Source organism: Schistocerca gregaria, chromosome 2 (genome assembly GCF_023897955.1).
Source record: "Schistocerca gregaria isolate iqSchGreg1 chromosome 2, iqSchGreg1.2, whole genome shotgun sequence".
Taxonomy (NCBI): domain Eukaryota; kingdom Metazoa; phylum Arthropoda; class Insecta; order Orthoptera; family Acrididae; genus Schistocerca; species Schistocerca gregaria.
In genome coordinates, this window is record NC_064921.1 from 269,913,561 (window position 1) to 269,936,237 (window position 22,677).

Here is a 22,677-nt window from a genome sequence, read left to right on the forward strand (position 1 = left end):
CTCAGGATAGAAGATCAGCTTTACCTCAGAAATTTTGTCAGTGTTGGTAAGGTTGAAGTAAAACTCTTACCACAGTTTCAGGGGCCCTACCAAATTCTTAAATTTATAACTCCAGTAACCGCTCTTTCAAAGGAAGTTGCAACATTGGAGATGTATCGAGCTTCTATTTTCCAGCTCAACCCTTCATATGGCTCGAACAGAATACAGAATGTGGTCTAAGATTATACTGTCATGTCATAACCACACTCAAGTCCAAATCTGAAAGCAGAATCGTCAGTACACCATGTAACACTGAGAGCACATTTATTGCAAACACCAACATATAGCCACAACAGAAATGAATTCCTGCATGGAGATTGCTGGTATTTATAAACATCAAATATTTCAGAGTATACAAGGTGTACAACTTGGCTTCTACCATTTTTCCCCAACATTTGAGGCTTTAATGAAACTAATTGGTTACACATGTTTCATTCAAAGTATTTTCCATCGCTGGCCACTACTTTCTCCCATCTTTCGGGCAGTGTATGAATCATGCATCGAGATAATTGTTCATCTTTTAAAGCGATCCACAAATCGATCCAATTTGTGACTTATTCATGAGATAAGAAGTGTTGGTCAGCCAGGCCATGTACCATTGAACTAAACAGGTGATTGTCATAGGGAGCAATGTCTGGAGAATACGGTAGGTGCAGTAGGACTTCCCATTTTAACATTTCCAGAGACGTTTTGAGCTCTTTTGCAACGTGGGGTCAAGTGTTGTTGTGCTGTGAAATCACTTTATTGTGCCTTCGCTGTATTGCAGCCATTTGCCCTTTAATGCTTTGCTTAAATACATTAACCGCATTTGATAACAAGCACCTGTGATTGTTTCACTTGGTTTTAACACCTCGTAATAGGAGACACCAAGCTGGCCCCACCAAATGCAGAGCACGATCTTGGAGCCGCGAATATTCGGTTGGGCCATCGACGTGGAATCATGGCTGGGATATTCCCATGATTTTTTGCGTTTAGGGTTATTGTAATGAACACATTTTTCGTCCCTGGCCACAATGTGATATATGCCTTCCATTTTTGCTCTGAAGCAACTGTTCACAAACACACAAATGCCTTTCAATGTCTCTTGCTTTCAGCTCACATGGGACATATGTTCCTTCCTTCTGAATCATGCCCATAGCCTTGAGACGTTTTGAAATGGCTTGCTGGGTTACTCCCACTAATCGTGCCAATTCTTCTTGAGTTTGACGCGAGTCTTCACTCAGCAATGTCTCCAATTCTGCATCTTCGAAAACATGCTCTCTTCCACCACTGTGCTGGTCTATGCCATTAAAATCACCGTTCTTGAAGAGTTGAAACCACTCACGAAACGTTCTTTCACTAATAATGTCCTTACCATATGTACTTGAGAGCATTCAATGAGACTAAGCCGTTGTTTTCTTCTTATTGAAACAAAACTGTAACACCTCCCGGAAATGACAAGAATTAGGCTCGTAAACTGACATTTTCAATCAAGAACAACTTTATGATGCAGACACAAATCGAGTAATGTTTGAATGAGGTTATGTTGACTGAGGTCCAAGCTAACTCCCTGACATCTGCAATCTGTTTCTTTTGACCTCTACTTACCATTGTTGCCACCTATTGGCAAACAGCGGAAGCAAAGTTGTACAACTTGTACAAGAATAATAAACACAATAAATTTTTAGAATCTTGCATAAATGGAAATACTGAATAACGAATAGTAGCCAGTAGTCATGTTTGAAATGGCGACTTGCAGTGCACCAGCCAGTGACACACACAATCACGCCACACTGGATGCACCATAGTTTGGCAATAAGTACACTCAATGGAGTCATTGTTATAAACTTCTTGCATTTCTATTCTGGACGTACAGGACAGACATATGAACCAGAAATCTGACATGTTTGTGTTACAGCAAAATGACCCTCTCTCTTTTTTTTCCCTTTTTTTTAAAAAAAAAGTAACAAAAGTGGGGGAGGCTTATAGGTAACTAGTTTTGATGGGGGAGACTGTGCAGTGATTTTGTGGCACAGTTGAAGCTCCTCCCCACTCAGCAAGTGGTGTCACAACTGCAGAAGCTTTCTTGTTGCAGTGAGAGAGTGCAGGGAGTGACTGACTGAGGTAACCATTCATAGTCAAGGCTGGATGGAAATGTACACACAGACAGTTGGAGCAAAGGCCAAAGAATACAACTGGGAGCTGAATGGGAAGACAACAGCCAGATGGCATCATTTACTGCACAGAGGACTGACCAGCCAGTGACGTCCTGACGCCCGAGAATTCTGTGCTGGCAGTAACCAGGCAGCGACTATCCATTGCAGTCTGTGCCCCGAACTCCAAACTCCCCAAGTGAAACTCATATTTGACAGCCCTCTCCCTTGCAGTTTAAACAGCAGTTAAACAGTGAGCTTCCTGACTGTGTCACCTGCTAATGTTATGTTTACATTTCACAAGTGTAATATATGTTTGAAGCATAATGTAATTCTACTGTTAACTGAATTATAGGAACTGGTTTTGATATGATGATGGCAGAAGTAAAGCTAACTTACCTAATAAATAAAGAAATATTTTGTCTTAAGTTACAAATACATAAAGAAATGTATTGCCTTAAGTTACAAATCACAGCAAACTTTGAGTCAGTGCTCAAGGCATGCCTAGATGGCTTAATCAGTAGTACACTATTTGTGAAATTCAAGGATCTAGGTTCCAAGCCTGGTGTGAGACATGGTTTTAACTTAGGTCTTGCTGAAGTTTTTTGCAACTGCATCCTTGTATAAAACCTTCTCAGTGTTCAGAGCATGTCATATCAGAATTAAAACGCAAGCTTTTAAGCATTAACACCAGCTTCATTCTCAGGAGATTTACTGTCAATAATGGTGGTGTTAATCTTCGAAAGCTCGAGTTTTAACTCTGATTTATTCTGAACAGTTGTATGATTTTATACATGGTTTTACATATATTCAATGGAGCCTATATTCCGCACAGAACAAAATATATCTTCCTCATTCTAATTTCTTGAGTAAACATCTTCAAAAGCTTGAATTTCAACTCCGACTTGTTCTGAACGCTGGCATGATTTTATACATGGTTTTACATATATTCAATGGAGCCTATATTACAAACAGAGCAGAATATGTCTTTCTCATTCTAATTACTTGACCAAACAATGCATTAAAAGAAACCTAAATATTGCTGAAACAAAGGACTAACAGCCACTGGAGATGAACATGCACTGAGTGGCACTAATCATTTACTGTGATTCAACAATGCATACAAACTTTTACAACATGAGAATTAACATTATTATTTATTTAAAAAGGTGTACAATTTCAGAATAACACAAACTCAACAGCAAGATTAGGATGCGTGAACAAAGTCCATTATTGGCCACAGAGACTAACTATTCTTTCTACTGTACAACTATCTACACCAGTGCAATATTAAAGATTCAACCCCTGCCACAAACCCTGGCCCCCATCCCTATAAAAATGTGCCCAGGAAACATTATTTTAAATGCAACATGGCACTCCACAGTAGTAAAAATTGTAACATTTGATTATGTCTGTTAGATTTTAAAACACATTTGTTTTCACTGAAGAACGTCACCATCATGTTTTACAATGGCAGTATGACTCCTGGGCCTCAAGTTCGGCAGGAAGATTTAATTGAGGAATCTAAATGATAGCTGCTGACTCTAATCATCTGTAAACAACATTACAGTCAGAGACCATAATGAAGGATGAAGGTAACAAATTTTGGTTATTACACTGTCATAAAGACTATACGTCATCCCATTAAGCTTTCACAAGTCTTTTGTAAACTGTACAATAAGCTTTGTACTTCAGAAAACTAAAGTAGTCTTGAAGAAACAAATTTGGAAGGAAGGATACATGATGCCAAGACAAAATTTCTAATTGGTACGATAAATGACAACTAGGTCTTAATGTAGAATAATGTAAGTTAATGCAGACAAATAGGAAAAACAAATATATAATGTTCGAGTACAGCATTAGTAGTACGCTGCATGACAAAGTCATCTTGAATAAATATCTAGGCGTAATGTTGCAAAGAAATATGAAAGGGGATTAGCAAATACAGATTATAATAGTGAAGGCAAAATGTTGACTTCGGTTTATAGGGAGAATTTTATGAAAGTGTGCTTCATCTATAAAGGAGACAACACATTGGACACTAGAATGACCCATTCTTGAGTAATGTTCAAGTATTTGGGATTCATATGAGGTTGGATTGAAAGAAGACATCAAAGAAATTCCGAGACGAGCTGCTAGATTTGTTACTGGTAGTTTTGAACAACATGCAAATATTACAGAGATGCTTCGGGAACTCAAATGGGAATCACTGGAGGTAAAGTGACATCCTTTTCGAGGAGCACAACCGAGAAAAACTTGGATAACCAGCATTTGAGGCTGACTGCACAACAATTCTACTGCTGGCAGTTTATAATTTGCTTAAGTACCATGAAGATAAGATCAGAGAGATTAGTGCTCATACTGAGGCATATAGACAGTAGTTTTCCCCTGCTCTATTTGCAAGTGAAACACAAAAGGAAATGACTAGTATTGGTACACGGTACCCTGCTTCACGCACCATAGAGTGGCTTGCGGAATATGTGCGTAAATGTAGATGTATTTGGAAATAATGGCAGCCCTGCAGCATGGCACTAATTTCCACTGGTCTAGTGGTCCTTCAAAGTTTAGTCATTTCTTTGTTTCAGTAGTATTGCTAACCTACCCATGACAAGCAAATATGTAATGCAGCAATTCACTAGTAATAGGACCATCTACATCCAGAAAGCAACGACTTCTTTTTAAAATCTCTCTGTGGTAGATATGATCTGAGTGATACCCTTTCTACAGTACTCATGCTGATCAACCTGTTTCAAAACCAAGGTAATTTAGAAAAGAATTTGTCACTCTTGATTACATACTTTGCATTTATGTTGTACAGAATTTTAGCAAAAGATAAATTTTTAGAAATATGTATACTGAAGTCCTAATCCCAGATACTAAGTAAACTCCCCACATTTGGTAACTGATCCTATACACATTTAGAGGTTGGAGCAAGTAACATTTGGAAAAGGCATGAAACTGCCTATTACTTTGCAGTCTCTCAGTAAACAGAATATCGAAATAATCACATTCTGAACTGTTACCAAGAGGATAATTTTTTCTAGTCATTTAGGCACTACATAAGGGGCTACACATTCAACAGCCATTCCACGGAAAACTTTTCACTTGAGTACTGGAGAAGATTGAATTATTTACTAATTTCCTTTTCTCATTCAAAAACACAGTGAGAGTTACACAAGCAGTTATCTATGCAAGTATATATACAAAGTCATAATGCACATCATCAGCTGCTATGAAGTGGCTGAGAGAATAAAATATCCAAGAAACTGACTAAGCAGAGTTGCAACTGTATGCACTGGTATTGTACATGCTACAGCACATTTTCAGTGTGGTACACAATTAAACACATCTTGAGAGTGAACGGCTGGTTTTGACAAGATGCTAAGGTAATTTATTCTTCTGCAGCAGTACAGGGAAAACCTCATGGTGTTTACAGAAAAAAATTCCCTTTAGAGGAAATTATACCAGATCATTTATATTTTGATGTCGTTCCTCAAAATATGCAAGAAATTGTCTCCACTGAGATTGAAGTGAGTGTGAAGAATGTATATGGAAAATTTATTTAGTAATACAGTTATCTGATGCTTATCAATGTTTATCTTGGAACAGAGAACTATTTATATTCTGCCATGGAGAGTTGTGTTCTAAAGATCTCTGCATGGATATCTTGCTGACTGTTCTGCATTGCTAATACTTACACATTATTATTACTTATTACCTACAATTGTTAAGAATCTTTTATATACTGCTATTGACTGCTAATTAATGAAATAACTCAGCAGTGTAGGACAGTGTCAGCCTAATGATTAAATAATAATGTAAATGGTTGCCTATCAGAAAGCAACAAGTATGAGCTGTGTGTGTGTGTGTGTGTGTGTGGGGGGGGGGGGGGGGGGGGGGAGGGAGGTCTTGATGTAACATTCAATTAGTTCCAGTTATCACAAACATTAATGAATGAATGTAAGTGACCCCATAATTGGCAATAGAAATGTTTCAAGTGTATTTATGTAGTCTTGATTTTAATTTTTCTTCCCTGTTTTGTGAGTTACATTTAGTTTTGTGTAAGGGGATATGGGTGGGAAGGGATGAGGTGGGGTATGGGGTGGCATGTGGGATGAGGGCTGGGGGTAGGATAGTGTTTTACACTAGCTTTCGAAAGTTAGGTTATACAGTGGGCAGCCAATTTAATGTTGCAACATATACAAACATAAAATACTTTTGTCCATTACTCAAAGTTTAAATGTGAGCGCAATTAACAATGTAGACATTCAGAGAATACATAAAAACTTACTGATAATGTTGTACCATCCCTGTTCTGCCAAGCATCTTCCACCTGCACATAAAAGAAAAGAATGTTATCCAAACAGAATGTTTTAATAGAAACAAATTAAAATTTCTTTAAAACATGATGTATACACAACTGCAATGCTCTGAGCTGAGTTTATCTTTGTTAATAAATAAAATAACTGCCGTATACTTTTTAAATAACAGCAGTTGCAAAACTGAAATTTGATGGCTTTACAGGAATGTAGTAGCAATTGAATCTCCTTCCCCTACCCCCCCCCCCCCCCCCCCCCCGCACGCACGCATGCACGCACGCGCACACACACACACACACACACACACACACACACACACACACACACACACACACACACACACACACACAGGGGGTCAAACAGTCTCGAAGAACAGTACACCAAAGAAGCAATACAGATAACATTTAGTGAAATAAAAACTGATCACACACCTCTCTCTGAAACAAGAAAAATCATTAGGACTCTCAAAAGAAAAAGTTCAAACTGAGTCAATAATATCTCTAATAAGACACTGTACCAAGCACAATAGCTAGAGGACTGCGCGAATGCATCCGCAGTATATGTTATTTGGCGGATAAAATCGCGACTGGCGCGGATATCTGCAAGTCATCTGTGGATAATGAGCGTGGCATCTGCCCAGTATGTATGTTGCAATGTTAGTTGAAAACTTCAAGTATGATGACATTCTTGGAATCTTGCAGGGCCCGGGTAGAGCGACCGACGCAGCTGTTCCCCAAGAAACCTGCGCCTAATCCGTTTTTGCGACCGTGTCTTTCGTGTGGCCTGTGAAGTGCTCTCTGGGTGGCAAACCTGCCCACTGTCTACCAGGCAGGTGCCCGTTGCAATTTTCCGCTGCCTTCAGTTAGCGCTTTATAGTGACCGAGTGACAACGTGCAAAAATACTGTCGGTAAATGATGCAATATACTAGTAACAGTTTAAAACCATCGTCATTTTCAGCTGCCTTGGCACAAGAATGGCTTTTCAAATGGCTCTGAGCACTATAGGACTTAACATCTGGTGTCATCAGTCCCCTAGAACTTGGAACTATTTAGACCTCCGCGCGGTCCGGACTGATGTGCCTAGAACCGCTTTCCCACCGCGGCCTTGGCACAAGAGCAGCGAAAGATAATTGTTTCTATACACGTATTGTCATAATTTAATACTATTACATTGAATTTAATTTTTTTAAATAGCGTTTCCAATCACACGAGTTCCGAGCTGCTACTGTGTGTGCTCCGAAGCGCCAATGCATTCCTGTTTGGAATGGTCTGCTTTAGAGTAGGTATAGAGCATTTCCTGTGATTTAAGAAGTCAAAAGTAGTTAAGTTGTCACAAAAACAGCACCCTGACAATAACTATGTCATTACATATAATAATTCTAAGTACTACTGTCTATTACTGTTAATTACTCATTTAAACCTTAAATATATGCAGATGCGGATAAGGAACTTGCGGATGCGGTTTGCACTTTTTTTTATCCGCGCAGACCTCTAACAATAGCCTACTAAAACAGTTATGTTTTGGTAGAATATGTAGTTCAGCACATGCCTGGACTAGTTCTCATTTAAGAAACGGAATGCAGAAAGTTATCCTATGCCGTATGAGTAATACAAAGAGAGATGCCACATCACCCTTATAATGAGAGACCCTCAGCATTCAATCACTGGCTATCCTTGCTATATGTTAGTGATCCTCCTCCCCCCCCTCCCCCCCATGGACCATGGACCTTGCCGTTGGTGGGGAGGCTTGCGTGCCTCAGCAATACAGATAGCCGTACCGTAGGTGCAACCACAACGGAGGGGTATCTGTTGAGAGGCCAGACAAACATGTGGTTCCTGAAGAGGGGCAGCAGCCTTTTCAGTAGTTGCAGGGGCAACGGTCTGGATGATTGACTGATCTGGTCTTGTAACACTAACCAAAACGGCCTTGCTGTGCTGGTACTGCGAACGGCTGAAAGCAAGGGGAAACTATGGCCGTAATTTTTCCCGAGGGCATGCAGCTTTACTGTATGATTAAATGATGATGGCGTCCTCATGGGTAAAATATTCCGGAGGTAAAATAGTCCCCCAATCGGATCTCCGGGTGGGGGCTACTCAAGAGGATGTCGTTATCAGGAGAAAGAAAACTGGCATTCTACGGATCGGAGCGTGGAATGTCAGATCCCTTAATTGGGCAGGTAGGTCAGAAAATTTAAAAAGGGAAATGGATAGGGTAAAGTTAGATATAATGGGAATTAGTGAAGTTCGGTGGCAGGAGGAACAAGACTTCTGGTCAGGTGAATAAAGGGTTACAAACACAAAACCAAATAGGGGTAATGCAGGAGTAGGTTTAATAATGAATAGGAAATAGGAATGTGGGTAAGTTACTACAAACAGCATAGTGAACGCATTATTGTGGCCAAGATAGACACGAAGCCCATGCCTACTACAGTAGTACAACTTTATATGCCAACTAGCTCTGCAGATGATGAAGAAATTGAAGAATTGTATGATGAAATAAAAGAAATTATTCAGATAGTGAAGGGTGACGAAAATTTAATAGTCATGGGTGACTGGAATTCGGTAGTAGGAAAAGGGAGAGAAGGAAACATAGTAGGTGAATATGGATTGGGGGTAAGAAACAAAAGAGGAAGAAGCCTAGTAGAATTTTGCACAGAGCACAACTTAATCATATCTAACACTTGGTTCAAGAATCATGAAAGAAGGCTGTATACATGGAAGAAGCCTGAAGATACTGACAGGTTTCAGATAGATTATATAATGGTAAGACAGAGATTTAGGAACCAGGTTTTAAATTGTAAGACTTTTCCAGGGGCAGATGTGGACTCTGACCATAATCTATTGGTTATGACCTGTAGATTAAAACTGAAGAAACTGCAAAAAGGTGGGAATTTAAGTAGATGGGACCTGGATAACTAAAAGAACCAGAGGTTGTACAGAGTTTCAGGGAGACCATAAGGGAGCAATTGACAGGAATGGGGGAAAGAAGTACAGTAGAAGAAGAATGGGTAGCTTTGAGGGATGAAGTAGTGAAGGCAGCAGAGGATCAAGTAGGTAAAAAGACGAGGGCTAGTAGAAATCCTTGGGTGACAGAAGAAATATTGAATTTAATTGATGAAAGGAGAAAATATAAAAATGCAGTAAATGAAGCAGGCAAAAAGGAATACAGACATCTCAAAAATGAGATCAACAGGAAGTGCAAAATGGATAAGCAGGGATGGCTAGAGGAGAAATGTAAGGATGTAGAGGCTTATCTCACTAGGGGTAAGGTAGATACTGCCTACAGGAAAATTAAAGAGACCTTTGGAGATAAGAGAACCACTTGTATGAACATCAAGAGCTCAGATGGAAACCAAGTTCTAAGCAAAGAAGGGAAAGCAGAAAGGTGGAGGGAGTATACATAGGGTCTATACAAGGGTGATGTACTTGAGGACAATATTATGGATATGGAAGAGGATGTAGATGAAGATGAAATGGGAGATACGATACTGCGTGAAGAGTTTGACAGAGCACTGAAAGACCTGAGTTGAAACAAGGACCCCGGAGTAGACAACATTCCATGAGAACTACTGGTAGCCTTGGGAGAGCCAGTCATGACAAAACTCTACCATCTGGTGAGCAAGATGTATGAAACAGGCGAAATACCCTCAGACTTCAAGAAGAATATAATAATTCCAATCCCAAAGATAGCACGTGTTGACAGATGTGAAAATTACCAAACTATCAGTTTCATAAGTCACAGCTGCAAAATACTAATGCGAATTCTTAACAGACGAATGGAAAAACTAGTAGAAGCCGACCTCGGGGAAGATCAGTTTGGATTCCGTAGAAATGTTGCAACATGTGAGGCAATACTGACCATATGACTTATCTTAGAAGCTAGATTAAGAAAAGGAAAACATACGTTTCTAGCATTGTAGACTTAGAGACAGCTTTTGACAAAGTTGACTGGAATACTCTCTTTCAAATTCTAAAGGTGGCAGGGGTGAAATACAGGGAGCGAAAGGCTATTTACAATTTGTACAGAAACCAGATGGCAGTTGTAAGAGTCGAGGGACATGAAAGGGAAGCAGTGGATGGGAAGGGAATGAGACAGGGTTTTAGCCTCTCCCCGATGTTATTCAATCTGTATATTGAGCAAGCAGTAAAGGAAACAAAAGAAAAATTCAGAGTAGGTATTAAAATCCATGGAGAAGAAATCAAAACTTTGAGGTTCGCCGATGACATTGTAATTCTGTCAGAGACAGCAAAGGACTTGGAAGAGCAGTTGAACAGATTGGATAGTGTCTTGAAAGGAGGATATAAGATGAACATCAACAAAAGCAAAACGAGGATAATGGAATGTAGTCAAATTAAGTCGAGTGATGCTGAGGAAATTAGACTAGGAAATGAGACACTTAAAGTACTAAATGAGTTTTGCTATTTGGGGAGCAAAATAACTGATGATGGTTGAAGTACAGAGGATATAAAATGTAGACTGGCAATGGCAAGGAAAGCGTTTCTGAAGGAGAGAAATTTGTTAACATCGAGTATAGATTTAAGAGTCAGGAAGTCATTTCTGAAAGTATTTGTATGGAGTGTAGCCATGTATGGAAGTGAAACATGGACAATAAATAGTTTGGACAAGAAGAGAATAGAAGAATGCTGAAGATTAGATGGGTAGATCACATAACTAATGAGGAAGTATTGAATAGGATTGGGGAGAGGAGAAGTTTGTGGCACAACTTGACCAGAAGAAGGGATCGGTTGGTAGGACATGTTCTGAGGCATCAAGGGATCAGCAATTTAGTATTGGAGGGCAGCGTGGAGGGTAAATACCACAGAAGGGGACCAAGAGATGACTACACTAAGCAGATTCAGAAGGCTGTAGGTTGCAGTAGGTACTGGGAGATGAAGAAGTTTGCACAGGATACAGTAGCATGGAGAGCTGCATCAAACCAGTCTCAGGAAAGAAGACCACAACAACAACAACAACGTTAGTGATCTACTGCTTTACTTGAATCGGAAGTCATAATTAGTCCCGTCTGTAAATACCACAAGCATCAATGTAAAGCCAAGCCATGAAACATCAACAGAGAAAGTAGTAAATGAAGTTTTTGTGAAAATTACTGATGGTTTTACACAGGTAGGTTAGCTTCAAACATTGAAAACAAACAGCACATCAAATTTTTTACTGTTAGAAATGGTACACCACCTATTAATCTAGTAAACCAACAAGGAAAACACAGTAAAAAGTCCTTAGGCATGCATATTGATGAAAACTAAAAGTGGAAGAACCATACCGTAAACTGCTAAAACATTTAAGCTCAGTTACTTAGCCATAAGAATAACTGCCAACCTTATGCCTATAGCAGTCAGTAAGCTAAAATATACAATATATTTTCATGCACTGATGTTGTGTGGGATAATATTCTGGGACAGCTCCCCAATTAGGCAAAAGAAAATAATTAGAATTATGTGTACCACTCACCCACATGCAACCTCTAGGCATCTATTTAAGCAGCTAGGAATATTAACCACGCCCTCACAATACATTACTTAACTTATGAAATTTTTTATCAACAATTTATCTGGGTTTTAGAGTAACAGAGATATTCACAAGTACAATACTAGAAAAGAAGACTATCTGGATCATCCTTTGGTGAATCTAACTTTGGAAAAGAAAGTTGTAAAATGTGCAGCCATAAACTCGTTGACAATTTATCCCTTCAAATAAAATATCTGACCCACAGCAGAAGTGTTTTCAATTCAGATTAAAGATGATTCTCTTTAATAGCTGCTTCTTCACAAGAGAGAAATTCTTGAACAGAGATAATTAATCATTTATACAGAAAAGAACTATAAATGGTTAGATTATAGCCTAAAAAAGATTTTTGTAATTTTTTAAGTATGTGTTCAATGTTTGTTCAGTTGATACTTTACACGTCAAAATGTTTATCATGACTAAGATCTATGGATCATGTAATGAACGAAATAACCAACAAGCAATGGAGCCACAAAGACAGAAAAATGTTGATCATTACACCCAAATTTACAGTTAATTACTTTGTACAATTGTGATCAATGAAATTTAAAAAAATTACTATTCATACAATCATGTATGTAGTCTGTAACACTATATAATAAACATAACAAAGCATTATGATCAGTATCTTCAGAAAAGTAAACTGAAAACAATGCATCTAAAATTTGGTAAATACTAAAAGGAATTCACGACAGACAGAAATTCTACTTGCCTTGCAGTAACGAACATAGACACACCACAAAAACTGTCACAACAAAGATAAAGCAGTATTCAGGGGTGGATGGAGTAATGGGAAGATATTAACAGGAAGAAGGTTATATGAGGGGGAATTTTGATAAATGATGATTGCCACTCTTCACTTCTCTTCAGCCTAACACCATTTTATTAGCAGTTACTGCTATGGTATGGGAGCCATATATGGCAACAGTACAGTTCCTTCACTACAACTTTCCAATGAATGTTTAAACCTTAGGGCTCTCACCGAAGTTAATGCACGGCTACTCCAACTGTTCATCATTTGTGGACGTTCTGATGCACATTATGAACTACTGGTTCTACCTCCACATACTTCATAAAGTCTTCAGAATGATAATGTCTTCCGAATATATGCCGCAGCATGCAAGTCAACACTTTTTCACCACCCATCTCTTGAAATACTTTGTAGCCATCACCAACACTGCTTGGCAATTTGCACTATCGTGACTTCTGTAGAGTGACACACAAAAGAAAGTCAATGAAATGGATATTCAACAAAGCACCTTAATGCTGCAAAGCAAAATGTATTTAAACATCTAGGCAGCATACAAGAACAGGTGAAATCACAATATGAACTTATCCACAACACTGCTGATGCACACATCCACAAGTCTTCAAGACATGTATGAAGTGAATTTGGGGGGGGGGGGGGGAGACTGCTACTCAGCAATAAGGAACAGGTGTGCTGATCATTATAGGATTAAAAGCTGATCAACTGCTGAGTGAAATGTTGAAGAACTATTACAGAACATAAGTAGAGATCCTGGTGCAAGTTACCAAATATCAAATCTACAATAGTATGTGAGATCATTAGTAGAATTGATGGGTGAAGGGAGGAGATGCTTTGCTGCAGCAATAAAGAAGGGTAGCTGCCTCCTGATCACAGCAGAAGTCCTTACATGGCTTGAATATTTCAGCAGATTAACAGGTTCTAAAAGCCATAGTCCAGCATTTTGTTACCATTGTGCAATAATGGAGAAGACTATCTGAAATTTCAATTCCAGAAATGACTATAGCAATCCCTTCCTAATAAGAGAGGTGAATCAGCCTTGTCTGTGGAATATGACATACCACTCAATCATGATAAAATTCACAACCACACATTACAGCAGTTCACGCAAACAGTTACAGAAATCTTCACGTGTTCAACCCTATCTGGGAGACAAGACTACTTCCCTGCTCCAAGAGGGAACTATTCTTAATCCCCCTGCCAAAACCATCAAAGAAATGATTGAGTGATGGTGACTTCACAAGCTGTGCGGAAGCTACTTCGAAGCAGATGGTCAACCACCACCTCATCCAATATCAGTAAGTTTGGTGATATTTTGTACATTTTTAAATTCTTAACTGCCATTTGCCAGTTGTAACTTACCACCACAATGTGGCAGGGGTGGATGGTGTGATTATGCTTGAAATTCTATGTTCAGAAGCCAGTCTGTGTCCATTTCCACCACTCAAGATGCATTTGCCATTCACCTGTGTTGCAAATGAAGCACACAGCCACGAACGATTCTGTGAAATTTATAGGTGTTCTACTCAAGAAGAGACACCTGGTTACCACCCCCCCCCCCCCCTCCACAAATTCCTCTCGTGTGTCAATCCCTTCCTCACTGAGTAACATGTACACCCCACATCCTCAGTTATTTGTTGGATATATTCCAATCTCTGTGTTATCCTGCAGTTTTTATCCTCCATAGCTCCCTCTAATACCATGGCAGCCATTACGAGATGTCTGAACACAATGCTGGCCATTCTTCTTAACAGTGTTTTCCATATGTTCCTTTCCATGCTGATTCTGTGGGGAAACTACTCATTATTTTCCTAGAAGCACAACAAATTTTCATAATTCTTCTGTAACATCCCACTTCAAATACTTCAATTCTCTTCTTCTTTTTTTTTTTCCAGAGCCCTTGTTTCACTATCATACAATTCTGTGCTCCAAAACACACATTCTCCGAAATTTCTTGCTTGAATTGTATTCTAGGTTTGATATTAGCAAACTACCTTAAGTGAGGGACACTCTCATTGCCCGTACAAGACTGCATTTTGTGTCCTCCTTGCCAGGTCATTCCAAAATAGCAAGATTCCATACCTTGAGGCCCCCAATTTTAATGCTAAGTTTAGCTCTAATCTCATTCCTGCTAATTCCCGTTACTTTTGTCTTTCTTTGCTTTAATCTTGATACGTATTCTATACTCATTAGACAGTTCATTTCATTCCACATATACTGCAATTCTTCTTCATTTCCACTCAGGACATCAATGTCATCAACTAATCTTATTATTGATAATCTTTCACCCTGAATTTTAATCACAGTTGTGGATCTTTCTTTTATTTCCATGTATGGATTGAACAGTGGGGGGCAAAAGACCACACCTCTGTCTTACCCCCTTTCTAACCTGTGCACTTTTCTCTCAGTCTTCAATTATTACTGCTTCCTCCTCACTCTTGGACATATTGTGTATGTTGCCTGTATTTTACCCATAAATTACTCCTATTTTTGTGAGAATTTTTAACATTGTGCAGCATTTTACAGTGTCAAATGCTTATTCTAGGTCAACAAATCATATGAGCAGGTCTTGATTATTTGTAAGTCTTGCTTCCATAATCAAGCACACAGTAAGCACTGCCTCCCCGGTGCCTTTACTTTTCAGAAAGCTACACTGACTGTCATCTAGACAATCCTCCATTTTCTTTTCCTCCCTTCTACATATTATTCCAGTCAGCAGCTGAGATGCATGAGCTTTTGGGCAGACTACAAAAGTTCTCCTACTCATCTGCCCTTACTACCATTAGGGTTCTGTGGGTGGTAGTTTTCTGAAAGTCTGATGGGATGTCTCCCGATCACTGGTTACACACATCCACCTGAAAAGACATTTGGTTTGCATTTTCCCCCAGTGGTTTTAGAAATTCCAAAGGAATGTCATCCATCCCTTCTGCCTTATTTGATCACAAGTCTTGCAAAGTTCTGTTAAACTCTAATATTGGATCCCCAATGTCCTACAAATCAACTTCCATGCCTCCTATGACATCATCAGCCAAGTCCTACCCCTGGAAGAGGTCTTCAATGTATTGTATGGACCACTAGAGGGATTAAAGTATCTTGTGAAAGGAAAAATAAACTCTATGTGTTGGCAAGAAAAAGTTACAATCCTGTAGTGTGGCACACTGCAAAAACTGCTCAAAATTATTAAAAATAATTATTAATGATCAAGGTACATGCTCATTACTTCGGAAATCAGTAATTCCAACACCAGACTTAAAGCTACATGGAATGTAGTAAAATGGGAGGCTGGGCAAGAAGCCACAGAACTGGATAACATCACTATTGATGTAAATGGAAGGGTTTATAAATGATCAGTCACAAGTAGCAGATAAGTTTAACTATCATTTCTTAAATGTACATTACTATAAAATGTAGGCATGAAAAGTTCAAGAAAAAAATCACTGGAGAATGTTGAACAAGCAACTTACATGAAAACTAGGTGTAATCAAGTTAATTATCAGATATTTTTACCAGCAGACGATTCTGCCGTAACAGTTTTAGTATAATTCAAATGAAGTCTACACGCAGTAGATAGGAAACACCTGATCATGGAATAATAGGTGGAAGTAAATTTAAACTACTGAGTATAGATCGGGATGTCTATGGATTCACTGCAGGTGGTATGGACAGGCAGTCTTGTGAAGTACTTTGAAACATATTTCTGAAAGATCCACAGTCCACAAGCAATGGAAATATTTCAAACCTTTTGGCTAAAAATAGGCCTGCACTTATTGACAGTGTCAGTATACAAACAGGGATTAGTGATCATGTTGTCATCATAGCAATGATGGTTAATAAACTTAAAAAATCCATCAAGAAGCCTGGGAGAGTATTTTTGCTAGATCAGGCAGATAAACAGTTGTTCAAATATAAAAATTTCCTTGAGATGGAAAAGCACCTGTCCAGAAATCAGCATTGCTCCTGCAATACTCATCTTGCCCTTTTCTTGCATTATATCCTGCAAATCTTGGATGAAGGTCAACAGGTAAATTCCATACTCCTAGATTTCCAGAAAGTGTTTGACACGGTGTCCCACTGCTGACTATTAATGAAGGTATGAGTATATGGATTAGATACCCAGATATGTGAGCGGCTCAAAGACTTCTTCAGTAACAGAACCCAGCACACTGTCCTCGATGACAAGTGTTTATCACAGACAATGGTATCATCAGGTGCAGTTAGAAAACACAAAGGAGGAACTAGATAGATTGAGGAGGGTGAAGGGTGCTGGGAAATGGGAACTGGCAGCTGGTAAGAAGGCGGCTAGGAGGAGGAGATATTCAGACAGCTATACTTAGTGTACAACCATTATATTTGAGAAACTGTCAGAGTTTAGTGGAGAGGAGCCTGTTGTAGCTGTAGGTGTAGGAAACACACAGCAGTCCTCAGCAATTAGGGAGCCTCAGTCAATTGCAAATTCTAACAGAAAGAAGAAGGTTCAACTGCTTGGTAGTTCACATGGCAGAGGTGTGGGCCAGCAGTCACAGGAAGTGTTGGGAAATGAGTACCAGATCACCAGCATTGTGAAGCCTAGTACAGGATTGGCTGAAGTGCTTGTTAACCTATGGGAGTTACATAGGAATTTTAAGAACGAGGGTCAGGTAGAAATTGTGGGTGGAGTCTTGATAGAGATGGGAACTATTATGTAGGTGGCGACCTGGTTAAGATAGATACTCAAACTGGTGGCACTAATGTGCACTTTGCGCAACTGTTTCAGCGTCATGATCTGCCTCACCTTAATGAAGCTGTTAGGCATGTTAACAGGGGCCTAGACAAGGCACTGATGGCAGAAGGCCTGGCTCACATTGCAGTGGTGCTAAATGAGTCTATCAGTAGATCAGGTTTCAGTAGACATGGCCTGCTCCTCTACAGGTATGGGAAGAGGAGGTTGGCTAAGCTTATGGCTGACAATGTAGTGGTGGTGGTATCACTCATGGGAAAATTCCTGTAGCAGTTGGTGTTAGAGCTGCACCTGTTTTAGATTGAAGTCAGCCCTGCTTAAAGGAAGTCCCTCTAACAAAGGAATTGCCTTCAAAGGAGATCAGGTACCCAGGTAGTGAAGGAATTTGCATATTTCATCAAAATATAAGAGGTATTAGAGATAAAATTATTCAACTACTTATAGATGTTGACTCTTGACATTATTGGCATTTCGGAGCACCACTTAAATAATTTCACAGTTCAGAGGCTTTATTTACCAGGATACAGATTAGCTGGCTGTTTTCCAAGGTGTTCTTTGCAAAGTGGGGGAGTGGCCTTGTACATAAAAAACATATTCCATTTGAGTCCTCAGGCGTATTACGGCAATGCACTGACAAGGTAATTTCTATGTTATGCAGGGGAAGTTGAATTTAGTGAAACTGAACTTCTAATTGTTGTTATTTATAGGTCCCCTAAATCTGACTTCAGAGCATTTCTTCTCATGCTAGAGACGGTTCTTTGTTCACTTTACAAGAAGTATCAAGAATTAGTTATATGTGCTGACTTCAATATTAATTTTGTAAGTGATTGTGCAAGAAAAAGGAAGGAAGACCTCCTAAATTCATATGATCTGATGCAGGCTAAGACATTTTTTCCCCCAACCAGTGTGCAGGGGAACAGTAGCACAGCCATACACAATATTTTTATTCATTATTTGTTACTAGATGGGCACTCGGACCATGATGCACAAGTTTAAACACAAAAAGCTTTTTGTACTCAAACAAAGGTTATATATAATTACAAACTATGTAGAAAAGGTAACTGAACAGCAATAGTGTTTTTTTTTAAACCTCGTTAAGGAATAAGCGTGGCAGGATGTTTATAGTGCCGATAACATAGATAACAAATATAATGCTTTTCTTAACAAATTTCTCATGATCTTTGAAAGCTGCTTGCCATTTGAACATTCTAAACAGGGTACTAGCAGTAAAAGGCAGCCCACGTGGCTGACTGGTGTAATGAGGAGATCATGTAGAACAAAGTGGAAATTATACCAAAGTGTTAGAAGTAGTCTCAATCGATCTACAGTAGCCCATTACAAACAGTATTATATGGTGCTTAAAATTGTTATTAGGAAGGCAAGGAGTATGTGGTACACAAATAGGATAGTTAACGTACACAATAAAATTAAAACCATATGGTCAATTGTGAAGCAAGTGTCTAAGTCAGCAGCACAAGGTTAGTTCAAAGTAAAAATATTTCTGTTACTGACAATTCAAATATATGTACAGTATTTAACAATCACTTTCTGATCACTGCAGGTGAATTAAATAAAAACTTAATTGCCACAGGGTCTCATACAGCTCTCTTGGAAAATGTCTTTCCAAGACTGACGTCTGAAATACTCTTCTGTGATACTGACAAGGGGGAGACTGAGTCAATAATTATCCAAAGTGCTCCAAAGGTCACTTAAGATACATTTGTGACAACTGTGACGTGAGGTTAGCTGACGAAATCTCAGAAGACATTAATACAGCAAAGCATGAACAAATCTTGTACTCTAAGCAGCAATGCAGTGTTTAGCTAGTTGCATCAGTGAATAATATTACGCAAATTGTGAAAAAACTTACCAGTGATAACAAACGAATAAAAGAAAAACTAGATACTGTGATTGCCACAAATTCTAAGCTAGAAATATTGGCACCACAAAGTGAAGAAGCATCTCAATCATCAAGAAACACAGCAAGACAGTGTGTAGAGAATGTAGAAAACAACATGCCATTTATTATAGCCGGAAATAAAGAGGTAAACATCGCTAATCTGAGGCAAAGTTCAAATACTGGTCTGGAGTGTGTCAGAGAAGCAGCACCTACAACCATCACCAATCACAACAGCAGCAAAAAGCCTGCAAATTCATCACATGGTATTTTCCAACAAGAAATAAGATTGAAGACACAAACACTGCTAGAGTGGCATCTAGTACAAACGTAAACAATAAGTGTGTCAGTGAAACTCAACGCCACATTAAAAACAAACCAAATACAGATGTAAACAATCTGATGGATGAAAACTCTTCGGAAGGCATCAATACAGACTGGCAAGAAGTGAAAAACAAGCGAGGAGGCAGAAGAAATTCAACTGTAGCGAAACAAGAAAATGAACTGGCCAAAACCACTGAAGACACAGAAAATAAAAAAAAAAAAACATCTTACAAGACTGTGCTACAAAATGGAAAATCTGGTGAACAGTGTTTGAGGCCCACTATACAAACATTTGTGAATGCCAGTACTAAAAACAGAAATAAAGGCGTAATAGGTATTGGCGATGAGAAAGGAATGCTGTATGGTGACAAAAAAGCCTGGTTCCACCTGGGAAAATTCAGAGGTGGCACCACAGCTGAAACTGTAACTAACTTCTTACAGAACACTTTCCCAAATCACAACAAATTTACAGTTGAAAAACTGGAAACAAAGGGAATAAACAATAGCTTCAAAATTGGTGTTGATTTTGACCTAAAACATAAAATAATGGACAACAGTATATGGCCAAAGAACCTTGTGATAAAACGTTTCTTATTCTGGAGGATGCCCAGTGCACCAGTGTGATAAACTCCCAAGACCAAGAACATTCCAGTGAAAAAGGAAATTATATCACTGAAGAAAATGCTGTCTTAGTTATAGCGACTGTAAATGTGCAGTGCCTCAGAACAAAACTCGATACATTATCACTGTTTGTTGACAAAGTGATACCTGATGTATTATGAATATGTGAACAATGGCTAACCCAACCACAAACAGAATACTACAGAAAGATTGAATATTTAGAAATGATGAATGCATGGTGTAGAGAAACTACTATCCATAGTAGTGTGGCTGTATATGTAAATAGTAAACTCAGTGCCAATAAAATTGACTTACGTAAATTTTGTGTACATCTAGACCTAGAATTAGCTGCTTTGGGGCAGTCAGATGCCAACTTAATTGCTTTATGTGGAGACTTCAACATTCATATTGGAGAAGGTAATGTCAAAAGAAACCAAAAACCACATTCTGAAATAGTGTTTTGTTTCTCCACTAGACAGTGCCACAAATTCCTCCATAAAATCATAACACAACACACACACAAATTTCATACTGACAAATGTAAATCCACCTGATGATGGAGGCTTAAACCTTTGAAACGCGTCATGGAGATAAATACACAGTAAACTTGTTGTTTCATTTAATGATTAGCCTAATTGTACAAATGGTCAATGGAACAGGAAACTAGCTAACTAACCACCTATCCAGTCTCTCCCATGCATTCAACAACGGAATTTCTCTTGCACTGTTAATGTTGACACCTGTTCTTAATTTCGTCAAAGGTGAAGAATGGATCAGACCTTTTAACGATCACTTCCTTTTAGCAATATTATGAAAAGGAAAGTTGCTGCTCACCATATAGAGGAGATGCTGAGACGCACATAGGCACAACAAAATGACTGTCACAAATAGTCTTTTTCTTCTGCTTATCTGCGACACAGCATCTTTGCTATATTGTAACAACTTTCCGTTTCATAATACTGTTACATTCCATCCTGGATTTTCCATTGTTTCATTTCTTTTTAGATTTCTTCACATTTTTCCTGCGGCCATTTCAACTTGGCTTTACTGCACTTCATATTTATTTCAGACCTAAGACACTTCTACTGCTGTAGTCCTAGACATTTTTGTACTTCATTTTTTCACCGATCAACTGAATCACTTCTTCCATTACCCAACATTTCTTTGCTGTTGCATTAGTTGTACCTATGTTTACCTGTCCAACTTTTGTGACTGCTCTTTTCAGAGCTGTCCATCCTCCTCAACTGAACTGTCTACTGTTGCATTCCTTATCACAATATCTATCAACTCAGAGAACATACCTCATCATACCTCAGTACTTAGAACAGTATCCCACTTCTTTCCAAATTCAGTCTTCCTGATGACTTTCTTAAACTTCAGTTTCTCTTTATCGCATTACTAATCTGTGCTCTGAATCTATATCTGTTCCTGAGTACATCTTACAACCCTGTACCTGATTTTGGAATCTCTGTCTGATAATGATGTAATCCTCCAACTGTAGCTTCCTGTGTTTCTGGGTCTTTTTCAAGTATATCTTCTCCTCTTGTGATTTTGAACTGTTCACTACCTATCACTAGCTGAAATTTATTCAGTAACTCACTTAATCTTTCTCCTCTTTCATTTGTACCATAAATCCTATATCTTCCTGTAACTGCAACTTCTTATTCTTTTTCTACTATCACGATACAATCCCCCCAAGATTACTATGAGGGGTATTTAAAAGAACACATATGAAACAGCACTGTGGGTGTAACTTAAGTCTTTATTCAAAACTAATCACCAGAGGCCTAAGCACAACTCTCCCACTGTTTTGCGAACTGAAGAATTTCCTATTCCCCGAACAGGTAATCCTACTCCCTGCGACAGGAGCCAGTCCTCCACTGAGGCATTCAGTTCATCATCTGAATTTAAGCACTTCCCTTTGAGATGATTTCTTAGCAGACCAAACACATGGAAGTCAGAGAGTGACATGTTTGGGCTGTAGGGCAAATAACCACATTGCTCCCACTTTAACTTAGCCATTACAATACGTGTGACATTGGAGATGTCTAGACGCGTGTTATTGTGGAAAAGGATCACTACCTCTGTGAGCAGCCCAGGCTGTTTGCTCTTGATGGACTTGCATAGCACGGTGAGCATCACCTTGCCTTCTAAGGACACAGCTTTGCTGTCCCACTTTGTCTCTGGCTCGAAATTATGGCACCAGCCCTCATCACCAGCGACAATCCACTCCAGGAAGGCAGAGACTTCACCTTGCCAACGAGTTCTGCCATGATTACCGTTTCGCCTGACCTGGTCTCAGGTCATCACTCAAACACTCCTGGCCTTCACAAAAAAG

General features: G+C 39.0%; 1 protein-coding gene across 2 annotated transcripts in view; it reads right to left on the minus strand.

Moving 5' to 3' along the window:
* LOC126336861 (PCI domain-containing protein 2) overlaps positions 1 to 22,677 on the minus strand; it is a 75,837-nt gene that overhangs the window by 37,623 nt on the left and 15,537 nt on the right. Inside the window, exons 2-3 of one of the 2 annotated variants that reach the window (XM_050000956.1) lie at positions 12,997 to 13,220; positions 6,463 to 6,504 (exon numbers count right to left, since the gene is read on the minus strand). In XM_050000956.1, coding sequence (XP_049856913.1) covers positions 6,463 to 6,504; positions 12,997 to 13,032 — 78 coding nt within the window. In that variant the 5' untranslated portion in view covers positions 13,033 to 13,220. The remainder of the gene's footprint in view (positions 1 to 6,462; positions 6,505 to 12,996; positions 13,221 to 22,677) is intronic. The other variant, XM_050000957.1, reaches the window with a different exon arrangement.